The following is a 16,010-nucleotide window of genomic DNA, read 5'->3' on the forward strand; positions in this document are numbered from 1 at the left end:
GTAAAGTTCTTTTTTTAAATAGTCATTTTTTATTTGTCAGTATTCTTATAAAATAATATTTATACAGTGAAAATTCTATCATAGGGCAATTCTGAGTTAGGGCATACTCTCTAATAGGGCACTTCGATTTTCTATTGAATTTCAAACAATATCTCAAATTTTGGGTTTATTTTAAATACTTTCAATAGAAAAGAGTTTCAAATTGTCTAAAATATGATAATTAAGGAAGAAAAACTTAAAAAAGTTAAAAATTCTAAAAAAATTCAAAGAAATTCATCATTTTAAATTTTCTCAATAAATTTTCATATTTTTGAATAATTTTTGATCAAAATACTAAAAATTTAGCTTAATGATCAAAAATATTTATAAATCCATCATTTCTTACGGATTTTCTTTGAAAAATTCATGAATTTCTGAATATATATATATATAGTATAATATATATATATATATATAATATATATTCTCTTATTGGTACACTTATTTGAATTTTTGGTGCCCTATGATAGAATTTTCACTGTAGTTCACTAATTGCCTTACGTAGCGCCCAAAGTTAAGTAGCAAGAGCAATCAAGCCTCTGAAAACTCAGTCTACGACAGTCTGAAGTTAAAGTATTTATTACTGGAACTCATCAAAACTTAGGATTTTATAGAACCAAACAATGGACTTTGTCCAAACTTATTTAGGATCAACTTCTATACTTACTATCAAAGAAGGAAAAAGTACTTTTGAAAATTAATGATATAAGCGATTTGACTTTCTAAGGAGTTCATCGTAACTTTTTGAGTTACGTCAAAGGAGTTACACAGCTAATTAACAGCATGTCTAATGAATTCAAAAGCCATTTAACTTGTTTGTAATATCCCTCGGAAACTTTCAAAATTCTATTGGATATAGAAGCACTATGATGATGATTTAAAATCAAAGTCACTTAAAATCAAAATGACTTAAAATGAAAATGACTTAAAATTTGAGGAACGCGGTTGATATTAATGGAAAGGATCTTGTCAGAAAAATATCATATGTATATTCTGGTTGGTGATTGAAAAAGCGTGAATAAGTATCAAAAAATTAAATGCGGTAAAAATCTAGCATCGTACATTTTTTTATAGAGTTGAGAAACTATACCGCATTTATTTCACGTCTTGTGAAAGCTCATTTAGTAAATTGTACCTTATCATGTCGCACTTCTGAACAACTATGTCACAGCAAAGTTTGAACGATTTGCAGCATTAAGGATTGATATTAAAACTTTAGAATCAATTAACTAATGTGAATCAATCTAATCTAATACTAAAGTTTGCTTCAGTAAATTTTTGCTTTTAATTAAAATTCCATGTTGGTTTATAGAAAAATATAAAATTTAGCAAAAGATGAGTACACTGAAGCTTAATAAAATTAAAAAGCCGAATAAATTTCCATTTGCGATAAATCGTATAATTATTCAATAGAATTACAGCTCACGGACAGACCCATTCCAAACCTCATAAAAGACATTAAACTTAAAAATGTCACAAAAATATATTTAAAAAACCAACACACATGGTTCATTCTCAAATATTTGCTTTAATGTCTGTTCCTCAACTCATTTTTTTCGTCTTCTTTTCAGTTCACTCAAAAAATAATAATAATATTGCACTCAAAGTGCAAAGTAAAATATTTGACTGTTTCATATTCAGGGAATGAAATATGTTATTTGTAGTCTGTCAATATTTGTCATAAATTGTTTAAAGAACTTCTTACTTTTTGAAACAAACGAATTTACATCTGAATATGTAATGAGTCTGCTTTTCAAAAACGGTAATAAAGACCTTACAAGTGGATTGTCACGAAGGTTTCGACGTTCAACTATTCAATAATTTATTTTTGAGGACTTTTGATTTTATCAAAGAAACTTTTTAATTAAATTCCCATAAATATCAACTCTCATAAAATCCCCTCAAGTACTTCAACTCGACAAAATGCCTACACGATTTCAACTTTACATAAATTAATAATAACCAAACAAAACAATACCATGTTTTAATAAGGTGTGCACTTTGTTGTTGCTTGTTTGTATTTCAATTTGTCGTTATCTAGAACATTAATCATAAGCAGATGTTTCGTTCTTTGCTTTTGTTTCTTAATCTTTTTTATTTTACCATGTACGAAATTACTCGAAAGAGAAACAATGAAAAACACACCTTAAGTAGGACCACCGCCAGTTAATTTGTCTTAATCAGTATTAGCTACCAGATAATTCAATGATTGATACTAATGAGTCGGGCAGATGTTTGGTAGCGGAATTGATTGTCAGAATCGATAAAAAGGGCAAACGAATACAGGTGAAAAATGAGATGTCATGAGAAAATTTGAAGTATTTTTTTTTTATTTTTTATCGAAAAATGATCTCGAGGTTAATTTATTATTACATGATTCAAAATTTTTTTTAGTCTGAAGCAATTTGAGAAAAATATTTGTTAACCTGAGAATTCTTAAATCAAGCTTGTTAAATTAAACTAAACGAAATTTAAAAAAAAAATTAAAATTCAAAAATTTCCGTATTTTCTTGTCTCTAAAGCTAGACAAAAAATTGATAATGAATCTCTCTCTGAAAAATTTCATTAGCCAGCTTGACGGCAGTCGTCGTCATTAATCTCTCGCAGCATCCATCTGACATCAAAGTGGTTCACAGACACAAAAGCAAAACAATTGTTGTTGTTTTTTTGTATGAAAAATTTATAACAATTAATACTTTATTCGTAAAATATATTTCTATTTTATTTATAACATTTTCTAAGCAAATGTCTCAGAATTAGTCGAGTATGATGTTTATTTTAGGTTCTTTTTTTTGCATGTCAAGTAAAGACTTGTATGACTAGTTGTAGAAACTGGGTTACATTACACAGAAATACAATTACTTCAATTGATTAGTAGACATAAATAAATAAATTGTTCTGTGTTTGTTTACCTAAAACTAAGAGAGCTACACATCAGGGAGAGAAATCTAGAGAGACGCAGGTTGTTTTTTCTTCTTATTTCATATAAAATGCTAATTTATTATTTAACTTAGAGCGTAATAAAGTCATCTGTTCTATTTCCATGTGATTGAATTTGTTTACAACACGCAGTTTTCGGGGCATTTAATGACCTTCATGGAGTATTTTTCTGTAAAAATAAAAAAATTAATGTTTATTCTTTACAGGGCTGCAAAATTTATTAAGTCAAAACTTTTGACTTAAAACTTAATAAGTTAAAAAATTTTGACTTAAGGTTGCAAAAATATATGACTTACAAAAATTATTTAACTTAAACTTAAGCTTAAGTCAAAAAAATCTTTTGAAAAAAACTTTTGAGCTTAAATTAAACTTTAGTAAAAAAAAACAAATTTTTTCATAGCTTAAGCTTAAGTTTAATAAAAAATAAGTTGAATTAAGTCAAAATTATAATATTTTTGGATTTTCGACCAAATTTTGAGGAAAATATATTTTTTTTAATAAAAAATTTTCAATTAAGTCAAACTTAAGCTTAAGTCATAAGTCTAATTGCTTTGTCTTTTGACTCACTAAGATATGCTAGTTTGACTTAACTTAATTTTTTTAATTAAAAAAAAATATTTTTTTTCTTTTTAAAATTTTGACTTAAGTAAAAGTAAAAAAATTTTTGAAAATAAAAGGCTTTTTATTAAGCTTAAGTTAAAGAATAAGTAAAAAGTCAATTACCTTTTGACTTTTTGAAAATTTTTGCTCAAATTTTTAGAAAAAAAAACATTTTTTTGAAAAAAAATTGAAAAATTTTCTGAATTAAGTCAACTGATTTGACTTAAGTCAAATTGAAATTGATTTTTCATAAGCTTAAAAACAAAATTCAAAATATTTCGACTTTTTATGATTTTTTCGACTTAACTTACTTTTTTTTATTAAAAAAAATATATTTTTTTCCGAAATATTGACTTATTTTCGGAAAAAAGCCAGAAAAGACAAATTTTGACTCATTCTAACTTTTTCTTAGACTAAAGCTTAAATCGAAAGTCTTTTAAGTCAAAAATTCTTTTTCTTTTATTTTAGTTTAATTTTAAGCTTTTAAATTTAAGTCATAAGTTTTTGGAGCCCTAATCCCTTATTTTAAAATTCTTACCATTTTTTATCACCAAACTTTACACTTTTTCTCTGGATTCATCGGCGATCCTACCGGGCAATTGTATTCTTTGGCAAAATCCGGCGAGTTCGACAACGTTCCAATCACTCTAAACTTCCCTGGACTATGAACTGCTGTCTTCAATTTATTTCTCGAAGCTTCTGGTCTCATTGCTCCGCACCAAACTTGCGCAAAATTCAGGAAGAACAATTGCGTACTCGTGGCATTCAATCCCGGAAGTGTTTCATGTTCAAGCACTTCCGGATCTGTTTGTGCCTCCAACCATTTTTTGTATGCCTTGTACGCTTGTTTAATCCCGCCATTATCTGCGATATTCTCGCCTTGCGTATTTTCTCCATCTACTGCGATACCAACTTCTTGAACTGTGTAGTTGCCATATTGATTGATCAAGCATTGAGCTCTTCCATGGAACTCTTTAATTGATTCTTCACTCCACCAACGATGTAAGTTTCCTTCGCGATCAAAAAGACGTCCTTTATCGTCGAAGCCATGAGTGAGTTCATGCCCGATAACGACCCCAATTCCGCCGTAATTCAAGGATTTTGGGAAATATCGATGGTAGAACGGAGGTTGAAGGATTCCAGCTGGGAACATTATTTGATTCTTATTGCGACTGTAATAGGCATTAACGACAGCTGGAGCTGTATTCCATGCAGTTTTGTTCACAGCTTGTCTCAACTTCGATTGTTCCGTTCGCGTTAAATGTTTCAAAACGTTCAAAGTGTTTTCGAAGTATTTATCAGCATCGATTTCCAAGTCTTTATATTTCTCATTCAGCTCTTCTTGGGACAGAATGAAGTCGGGATAACCGATCCTCAAGGACATTGCATTGACTTTTAACTCTGCCAAGTGTTTAGTGGCGACATCTATCCATTCTGTGGAGTTCAGGATTTCCCTAAAAGCTTGTTGAAGCTCATGAGTCATCGTCATCGTATCTCGCTTACTGTTTTCATCGAAATACTTCCTCACGAACATCGCTCCAACTGCCATGCCCATGTTGGAGTTCACTTGATTCACACAGTTCTTCCAACGAGGCGGCGACTCTTCACGCCCAAAGAGCGCAAAGTAGAATCGTTGTTTAGCTTCATTGAATCGATCATCAACATTATTGACACGATGTCGGATGAAACGCCACATCAAGTAATTGGCGACGATCCGAGGTTCAGTTTCTTCCACGAGAGCTACTAAGTTCTTCATGTACTCTGTGGCGAACATTACGACAGTTTCATTAAGGGAAATGTCTTGTCCCAAAACTGTTTTAAGATATTGCTGCCAATTGATTTTAGGGATTTCGTTCATCAAACTTTCCACAGTTTTTCGTCGATACAAGATTGAAACGTTTGAACGTTCTTCTGGTGAACTTGTGATGTTTGCCAACTTGATCTCGAACTCGATAATTTCATTACTAGCCCTTACTGCTGCTGTATATTCAGCTCCGAGGATGTTTATCACAGTTATCATGTACTCCCGATAAGCTTCAAGGTATGGTCGATTGGATTCTTTCAAGAAATATTCCCTCGTGGGAAGTCCGAGACTTGTTTGATCGAATTGAATGACATTCTCATCGCTACTTTTGATGTCAGGTCCTACCCATTCAACGATGAAGATGTCATTGTTATGCAATCGAAGGTTCGCTGTCAAGTTGAGCCAATCAAAAGACGATTCATTCCAAGTTGGATCAAGAACAGGCCAACCTCCGAGAGATTTGGCAAGTTCTAAAATTGGTTCAACTCCTCTCTTTTCCAACAAGTTATAGTTCATACATGATAGGAAAAGGTTACGAGCTTTAACTTCAGCTTCATTTTGGTTCGTTTCCAATTTTGTAAGATCCAGTTGTCTTTTTCGACGAACTTCGTGACGTAGCTGAAGTTTTGTCAGCAGAACATTATTCGGATGTCTTCGTTGAAGGAATCTCGCGATAACATCGAGGGCATTTTGAACATCAGGTGATTCAACTAATGGTTGAACCAAAGGTGCTTCAGTGTTAACTTGAGAATTTTCAGGTTCTTCAAGTAGTAAGTCTCGAAGAACGGTGTCTAAACTTTCACGAAGCTTCTCAAATGTATCAAAAGCAGCCTTATCTTTTGGAATGGGGTTCAAGCGTTCCCAATTGCCGCATGCATATTGGTAGAAATCGTTACAGGGGTCGATCGAGTTATCGATGTATTGTTTCATGATTTGAGCCTGTGTGGCACGGATTTTTTCGCGAGAACCTTCGCCTTTCCAGAAGGAACTTAAGGAGACGACTTTGGGACGTTCGTTTTGGGAAAGTTCAGTATTTGAAGGAGGTGTTGTAGCTTCAAAATCATGACGTCTTCGTCTTCCGGACAATAGATGGCTCTCACGAATTGAATCTTTTGAAGTTGCTTCATCGTTCGTATCGACCTGAAGAGGCTCATCAGGCATTTCAACGATGATATCTTCAATAATTTCATCATTTTCAGGATTTTTCTCGATAGAAGTGGTTCGGCATCAGAGACTTTTTTAACATTACTTAAATTCCCACCAACAGAGGGCGCTGTTGTTATTTTTCCTCCGCTAGGTGACTCTTGAAAGTCAATTTGTAATTCATGACGCCGTTTTCTCACAAAATTCGATCGTTTTCCTTGAAATTCTTTCTCAGCATCTTCTTGAGGCTCTTCCGAAGGTAATTGACACTCTGGCGGGATAATTAAAGGAGCAGAAGGCACAAAAGACGTTCTTGTGTCCTTCAATAAGTCTCGTTCTTCGACATCGAGCACTTCTTTGACAACTCCGGCACGTACAGCTCGACATCGATCCACTGTAGCTTGATCGACTTCGTTCAAGAGACTTTCCGATGGGAATTTGAAAGGATTTTGTTGATGGTTTTCCGTACTCACGACATCAAGATGCGCCAAAAGTACGAAGAGACAAACAATTGGCACGACAGCTGCTGGAACAAGAAGCATTATGCGAAAACAGTTGCAATGAGGACACCATTGTAATCTACCTGTCTTGCGATTGATGCCGAGGCGACAATCGTGCTTGTGAACCGAATCGGCGTCGTCCCGTTCCGCGTTCTCCATTTACGGATTTTTTCTACGAAATTTTTCGTCGCCTACTTTTCTAATTTTTTTTTCTGCGTCGTGAAAAGAATAAACACGAAATACTGATCTACTACAAGTTCGAAGTCAGTCTAAAGAAGAAATCTCAGAGTTCGTCAAATTTACTTAATTTAACTCAATTCACTGTCTCGTATCGGCAAAGCACACTTTGTGATTATCGTTTCGCCATACAAGCTCCCGTACCGTGCGCGCGTGATTTTTATTGTTATTTAAATTGAATCAAGCGCATAGAGACGACACAGATTGCGAATCTCTTGAATCTTGAATGAATCTTGTAACGAGCGAGAACGATAACAACAATGAACAGCTGCTTTTTGCTCTAGTTTTATAAGTTCGTGCGCCCGATTAATTGAGAAAAATTGATTTTATTTTATTTCAAAAGTTTACTTTGTAAAGTCGTGTCGTTTTATATTTAGTCTAAAGGGGTTGAAAAAAACTTGTAAAAAAAATTAATCGCGCGTCTTTTCACGACGGTCGAAAATCATGAACTGACCAAAAAATATTTCTCTTCTAAAGAAATTATTAAGAAATTTTTTGTCAGTTATTTACTTCACTTTTTTTATTGTTGTTGGTGTTGATTATTTACATTGCGAGTGTGTTAACACGCATCGTATGCAAATAAAATGTTTATTGTTAAACTCTCTTTTAATTTTATTGATGTTTGTGTGTTATTATTATTACTACTCCACACTTTATTATTCAAATCAGCAAGTGTATGACAGTTTGAACAATATATTTGAAGAAATTTTAAATAAACAAAAACTTTATTTATTATTTTTTGGAGAATTGGTAGAAGAAAGAAGAGCATGTGATAGAATACTGTTACCCGAGTTTTTTTTTTGTGGTGCATTTGATTTGGGTTTAATGATAATTTTTGGAGAAATTTTGATTCAGATTTTTGTCTGTCTGTTTGATTTTTTTGATAAATTTTAAAATTTAATTTTTCTAAAATAATTTAAATAAATAATTAATTTTTTAATGTGAATAGGTTCTTAAAAACATTAAAAAATAAATAAAAAAATTTAAAATAAAATAGTTTTTCAATAAAAAATTAAAATAAATTATAAATAAAAATTAAATAAATATTGAATAATAATTTAAATTTTAAATTAATTAAAATTAAAACATTTAAAAATGTTTAAAAAATTAAAAATTTACTTAAAATACTTAATTATTTATTGAATATTTTTATAAAAAATAAAATTAATTTTTTTAATAAATTACAAATTTAATTTAATTTAATTTTAATTGATTGAAAATAATATTCAAAAATTGAAAATAAAATATATATTCCAAAAATAATAATAAATTTAAATAAAAAAATAAATTAAATAAATTCCTACCTTTAATTTAACTTTAAATTTTTATTAAAAAAATATTATAAAAATTTTTAGAAATTTACTTTTTAAAATAAATTAAATTACCTAAATTAATTATTTTTTTTATAAATAAAATATTATAATAAAAAATTTTAAAATATTAAAATATTTAAATTTAAAAAAAAATGCGCTCTTACTAACACTTAATATCAAAAATTTCGCCAATCTCAATAAAAATAATAAAAACAAGGTGTGTGTTAATCAAGAATTCAACAAAAAACAATTTGAACTTTTAAAGCTTGTCAAAAAAGTCAATAAAGAAATATTAAAACCACCGTTAGTACCTACTTGAATACTCCAATAACATAACAATGATCGAGTATAATATAATAATAATCAAAAGTAAACAAAATTTCATTCAAATGCAATCCATGACCTAAATGTCGTCGATCGGGCATGGCGCCATCACAAAGCGTCTGTTTTGGAAATCCAGACCTCCAAAAAATTCCTTAAGAATAATTCTTATAATTTATCAAATTATTTTTTTAATTTTTTTTTGTTTTTTTTTTTAAACAAAAACCACACGTTTCAATTATTGACTTTAAAGACTTTCTCCGCAAAGGAAACCAATTGTCGGCATTTGTCTCTTGTGACGTCTTCGGTCTTTTTTGTTTATGAAGACGCGACATGATATTGACGACAAATATCTATAATAACATATGGTAAAACATGCAACAACAGCATAAAAATAATATGTAGATAAAGAGAGGAAAAAATTATGCGTTAGAAATTTTTATTGACAAAACAATAAGTATCATGTTCTAAATACTAATTACAAAGCAATATTAGTGTCTGGGTTCGAACTTGGAAGATAAAATTTGTATAAATTTCCGGTAATTAATAGGATGTAAAAAAATACTACTATTATGGTAAGAAAAAAAATGTAGAAGCGCATTTTATAAGAGAGTGTATTAGTATCATGCAACAAAGTTTGTAGAAAGTTCATGTTTCGCAACTCAAAAGGAATTATTTGTGTGCTTAGGTAGGTCACTATATACAACTCAAATTAAGAGAAAATTTATTTTAAACAATAGGCATCTTCAACTAACTCAATTACTGGAAATTTCTTGAAAAGCTAAAAAAAATTATTTTCGAATGGAGAAATCTTCTCTAATGATGGTCTTTTATAAACATTTATTCCAGTTACTCTAGGTCAAGCTCGTCTGCTGGAAAATTTTGGTTCAAACGAAAATTTAATTTAAAAGCGCTTTTTTAAAGGTAAATCAAATGTAGTCCTTTTATGCTCTCCGTCTCCGTGTCTTTGCAATTCTTTTAGTTCCTATATTCAGTTTCCTCATAATTTGCGCTTTTGTCTATGGATCAAAGTGTTTTAAATGGTTTTATATTCTATAAATCTCTTTTTCAAAGCAGAATTGTGTCGTATTAATAATTTCCGCTGATGTTTTCTATCTCTTGTAAAAGGCTTAAGGTAAGATTGATATACGATTTACCATTGAAAGAAAGCTAAGTCTTATGGTCCTTTTTTAAATTTCAAAGAATTTTGTTTTTGGTAAAATTGCCTTCGACATGAACTTTTTCACTATTTTTCGAGCATTGATCTAAATCATTGCAAGTTATTCATTAGGTATATGATGAGTCCTACATGCTCTCATAAACGTGATGCCTCATCCAAGATCTAGCAAGTTTTGTTCTAAATATTGTTCAATTAGAGTAATTGATCCTATGTTTAAGCCTGTATTTGATGATGTCGTATTGAATATGACTCCTTCGATTTCGTTAACCAGATCGTACTCCACAACGGTATCTCACTGATGCTATTAGTACTTCCTTTTCTACATACTGACATCAGTTAAGTTATTTAAAGCTTTTGCTTCATCCTTCGGCTTTCAGATATGAATTTTGAATTCCTCTGAGCTTGCCTATAAAAAAAATTAAAATATTACGAAAATTTTAAAAATTAATTGACTTACCTGTTAATTATTTAAAATAAAAATTATAAAAAAAATATTTTTTTTATCTCGCACCAAAAACCTTCCATTGCGAAACGTCAACTTTTCACATCGCATAGGAAATACATCAAAAATGTTACATTTTAAACGTATAAAGATGCAATTACATGCATCGTTTCATGTTTTGAGACTCTATAAATAACAAAATTATTATCACTACTTCGGTCGTCGTTCGTGTGTCAAACGGCAGAGTCATGTCGTGCAATCTCTGCGTGTCGTCAAACATGAACTCTCTCTGTGTGTCGCGCGACGAACGATAAGGTGTGTGTGTGTCAATTAAGATGTTACATTGCATGTTCATCGCTATCTCCAGCGCTAATCGTTAAGTGGACGAATGAAACCTTGAACTTGCTTCGATAAATTATCGCATTGTCCGTTTTACTAAACGAAGAAATTGTTACGAGGATGACACCCACCATCAATTAGACACAATAAAACGTACATTTATTGGGTGGTCTTGTCTTCTTCTTGTCATTTTCTGCAACGATTAATATAAATAACTGCCATACAAATCCATTTAACACGCTCGCATGCCAATAAATTTCCATACAATTGAGACTTTCGATTTCTGTTGAAGAAAAAATTTTTTAATTAAATAATTCATTTCTTACCAGAAGAAGAGATCCAGACAAAAACACCCACAAAGTTTTTTTTTAATTTTAGATTCACGTCGTCTGTCCATTTCCTACCACAAAAAACTAGATGAATTTTAAATATTCATGCCGCCACGAAAAAACGGAAGTACATCTCTTTCCGGTCCATATTTCAACAGTAATTATTTTTTTTTGGAACGTGCCACTCGATGGATGATCGCTATCAACTTGTCTTTTCCTTTCTTTCAAAAAAATTCTTTTCCTTTTTTTAAAAATTGAATTTTTCGGCAGCAGCGAATAGCACGTGACCCTTACATGCTAATGATTTTCGGATATGAGGGTGGCAACAAGCATCCTGTCATTGTTTACTCAGGTTGGAGCGGCAAAGGACTGATTGATTTAAACTTCCTTTCTTAATCTCTTCATTTTTTTTTAATAATTTGACACCTTTTGAAATGACGAATAAAAAGGTGCGAAATATTTTGATTGAGATATTTTCAATTTGTATGAAAGGAGGATCAAGATGATGTTAAACAGTGAACGGAAGATCATATCAAAAATATTTTGTTAAAAAATACTTACGGCAGTGATTGATGACAGTGAAAGACAAAAAGTGGGATGATACCGAAGAAGAATTTGAAACGAGAGTCGAATTTCTCTTTGAAATCTGAAACAAATATAGGAAAGGATTATTTTAGAATTTTTTGTTTAAAAGAATTATATGTCTGTAAATTTTTATTTAAAAAAATATTTTTCTTAATTTTTGCAATTTTTTTAATTTTATTTAATTATTTAAAATATTATTAACTATTATTTAAATATTAATTAATTTAATTATTTTTTTTTTTTAATTTTTGAGATTTTTTTTATTTAATTTGAAAATAATTAAAAAAAATAAATTTATTTTGATAAAAAAATTAAATAAAAAAAATTTAGTGAAATTTTAATTAAAATTATTTTATTTTTTGAAGTCAAAAGGAACCAAAATTTAAGTTCACAGACAGACTTTCCTTTTTGAGCATGTCCAAGTGTTGAAAACGTCTTGTAACATTTTACATTGAACTCGTAAAATCATTAATTTATTTCGAAAGTAAACGTTTCTTGAATTTATAAATTTTTATCTTCCGTTTTGTCGAAATAAAATATTTTTAATAATAAATTAAAATGGTTTAATTTTCAAATTTTCGTTAAATTTTTATAATAATTAAAAAAATTTTAATTCATTTTAAAAAAAAAAAATAAAAAATTTTAAAAACATTTGCGAATTATTTTACAAAAATTTGCATTATTAAAATTTAAAAAAATTAATTTTAAAATAAAAAAAAAACAAAATTTTAGATAAATTAAAAAAAAATTATAATTTAAAATAAAAAAAAAATATTTAAAAATTGAATTTCTTTAGTGAAAAAAATTATTTAAGTATTTTACGATAATTTTTTACCAAAATGTTTTTTTCTAAAAAAAAAATTAAAAAAATTTCAAATTTTGTAAAGAAATTTTAAAATAAAGTAAAAATTAAAAAAATCGTTAGATATAGAAAAAAATTTTGATTTTGACACGTTTTGTTCCTAATGTTTTAAAATATTTTTTTAAAATCAATTTTGATTTTTGAAAAATTAATAAAAAAAACTCACCTTCTATTAGTCAAGATAAAACGAAACAACTGTCAGGAAGCTTAAATTCCGGTGTGCAAACATTTTTTTCATGTTATTTTTTTTTTTTTATAAAAACATTTTTCACCGGAAACATTTAGAACAGATCAAAACAACGTGCAACTGCGCTTTTGCATCAAAATATCGATTCGTTTTTTTTTTATGTTCTTCTCTCGCAGCAGACAATTTTCCCATCAAGTTGTCTCGTAAATTCATTCAGAATCACGGGAAAAAAGTAACAAATCACAAACGAATTAACGGATGTTTAACAGTCGATTAAACAATTTTCCTCTTAATTTTCCGCCGAATATGTAAACATTTCGGAATTATTGTGTGAATTTTTGATAATAATAATTTTTCTTGCATTTCCCGACTCTTCTTTAGAATTATGATCAAGAAAATTATGTAAATCGGAACTATCTGTGTAAACATTTTTTTTTTGTTCGAAAGATTTTCTTTCATCTAAACAAAATTTTTTCTTCTTTGACCGACAAATTGATATGATCTCTAATTCCGTTGAAGATGAAACATCGTCAAAATATTTATATTTTTATGCAGTCGTGTAAAAGTGAAATTTTCTTGAAGTAAATATTCATTCCGAGCGTTCCAATTATATCCGAAACTGACAGCAGCGAATTATGAGAAGTTTATGTTTATTTTGGAACGGTTCAACGTAAATTTTGCAATCAGTGCATCGCAAGTAAACGAGAAAAACGAATGAAAAAAAATTTATAAAAAAATAATTTAAAAATATGCCTTATGCCTTAAAAAAAATAAAATTTTAGCAAGAAAAAAAAATTGAGACAAATAATATCAATTCAGTTTAAGTTTTGTCCTCAAAATTTTTCCTTGTTGATATTTTTTTTAAATTTATTTTTTACTTTTTAGGACCTCTTTTTCATATGAAAGCATAATTTAAAAAAAATTTTTTTATACCTAATTTTTCTTTTTATATTTTAGTGACGAGAAGTTTCTTAATTTTACAAATATTGTACATTCCAAATATTTTCCTGAATATTCAATTTTGACCCAATGCACATTCTGAAAAATTTCATTAAAAAATTTGCCCCATTAAACATTCCAAATTTTTGACCCAATGCACACTATGAAAATTTACCACAAAGCGCATTTGAAAAATGTCACCGGTTACATGCTGAAAAAATTTCCCAATGCACAATCTAAATTTGTGGCCCAATGAACTTTTTGAAATTTTACCCCTATGAACATTCTAAAATTATGACCTAATGCACATTCTGAAAATTTGTTCTAAGCATATTCTAAATTTTTGACCCAATACACATTTGGAAAATTTGACCCAATGAATATTTTGAAAATTCCCCAATACACATTCTGAAATTCTGCCCTAATGTGCTTTATGAAATTTTGACCCAGTGTACATTCTAGAATTTTGCTTTAATTCACATTCTGAATTTTTTCCCAATGTACATTTAAAATTTTTGACCCAATGCACATTTTAAGTCCCTGAAAAATAAATTAAAATCGTGAATGAATGACAAAATAGAAATTTCAATAAAAAACCATTAAAAACTGGAAAAGGTGAGTAATGTTGACACCATAAATCTGTTACTTTGCAAACCGAGATGCCCGTGTTGGTTAGATCACATCAACGTCTAATTAAAAATGGCAAAAAATAAAAAAAAAAAACTCACATCGCACCGAGATCTAATTTTAAAACTGTTTGCGCTGGATTAAAACGACACCCAAATGCAATGCGATACATTTCGTAGGTTGGTGCATTTCCGCTTCTCTCTCTCTGTAGCGCGCAACGTAAGAACGAATATTTGTCAACAATATTTCAGAAAAGTGACAAACAACGCGTCGCATTGCGTCGTTTGTACAAATAACATGCGTCAAAATCATCTTCAGGTAATTAATTCAAGAGCATGCTCGACTTTTTTTTCTTTCTGCTTCTTAAAGTACTTGATGGGCGGTGAAAAGTACGAGAAATGCAAGATGCGTGGTTGTAAGAAATTTTTTTTTTGTCTATTTGCATTTCTAATAATTTTTTGATTTAGTAACGGGAGATAACGGAATAACGGATTTTTCTGCAAATGGCGTCATTTTTATCGGTTGATGCTCTTGTTTGTTATTTTATTGAAATTTTTTTTTGGCCAACATATGCTGTCAAAATATTTGTAAATAAATTTCATTGATTGTACGAAAAATGTTGGGGAATAGGATGGACTTGAAATTTTAAATGGAGTAAAAAAATAAAGTTAATTTAATTAAATTAAAAAATAATTTAATTAAATTAGAAAAATAATTTTAATAAATTTTTATAAAATTAAATTTAAAAAAAATTAAAATTTAAATAAATTAAATATTATTTATTTTTTTATATAATTTTTCTTTATTTAAATTTATTTAATTTTATAAAAATTATTTTTCTGATTTAATTAAATTAAATTTTTTTTTTCTATTCAAATTTAATTTAATTACAAAAATAATTTCAATAAATTTTTATAAAATTAAATAATTTTAAATAAAAAATATTGATTAATTAATAATAAATTATTATAAAAAATAATTAGTGAAAAAAAATAGTTCAATAAAATTTAATTTTTTATTAAATAAAAAATCATTTTTTATTATTTAAAATTTATTAATTAATAATTAAAATTAAAAAAAAAATATTTAATTTTTTTTTTTAATTTTTTATATTTAAAAATATTTTTTATTTATTTATTTTTTTTTTAATTTAAAAGATTTTTTTTTTTATTTAATTTATTTTATTTCGATTTTATTTTAATTAATATTAAAAACTTTCTTTATTAATTTGAAAAATTAATTTTTTAATGGACATCCTAAACTGCAAATAAATGAAAGAAATATTGCAACAGTAACAAACATACATCCATCAATACCCATCGCATATCTCTCTTTATCTTTGCACATTTTTCAATGCAAGAGAACAGAAATGTTGCCTCAAAAATACAAATAAACTTTTATTTTGGTACAACTTTATTTTTTTTTTCGTTTATTTATTTAATTTTTTTCTGTTTGCTCAAACATAACCAGACGTTTCGATATTATTTTATTTTTATTTGAAAAAAGAAAGGAAAATAAAACATTCGAATTTTTATTCAATCAACAATTAATATTCAAGCGATGCACGTAAAAATGAACGTTAAAGCATGTGTAATTTTTATTAAAGAAGTTGTTAACAGCTAA

At 28.5% G+C, this 16,010-nt stretch overlaps 1 protein-coding gene across 1 annotated transcript; it reads right to left on the reverse strand.

Moving 5' to 3' along the window:
- Positions 1–4,117: 4,117 nt before the first annotated feature.
- LOC134833242 (neprilysin-4) lies at positions 4,118–6,664 on the reverse strand. The gene has a single exon (XM_063847502.1). It carries the CDS (start codon positions 6,542–6,544, stop codon positions 4,127–4,129), a length of 2,418 nt encoding a protein of 805 aa, XP_063703572.1. The 5' UTR covers positions 6,545–6,664; the 3' UTR covers positions 4,118–4,126.
- Positions 6,665–16,010: the final 9,346 nt, after the last annotated feature.

This window comes from Culicoides brevitarsis, chromosome 3, assembly GCF_036172545.1.
Source record: "Culicoides brevitarsis isolate CSIRO-B50_1 chromosome 3, AGI_CSIRO_Cbre_v1, whole genome shotgun sequence".
Taxonomy (NCBI): domain Eukaryota; kingdom Metazoa; phylum Arthropoda; class Insecta; order Diptera; family Ceratopogonidae; genus Culicoides; species Culicoides brevitarsis.

Coding starts and splice junctions, on each gene's coding strand:
- LOC134833242 (XM_063847502.1), bottom strand. CDS start 6,544: ATGCCTGATGAGCCTCTTCAGGTCGATACGAACGATGAAGCAACTTCA.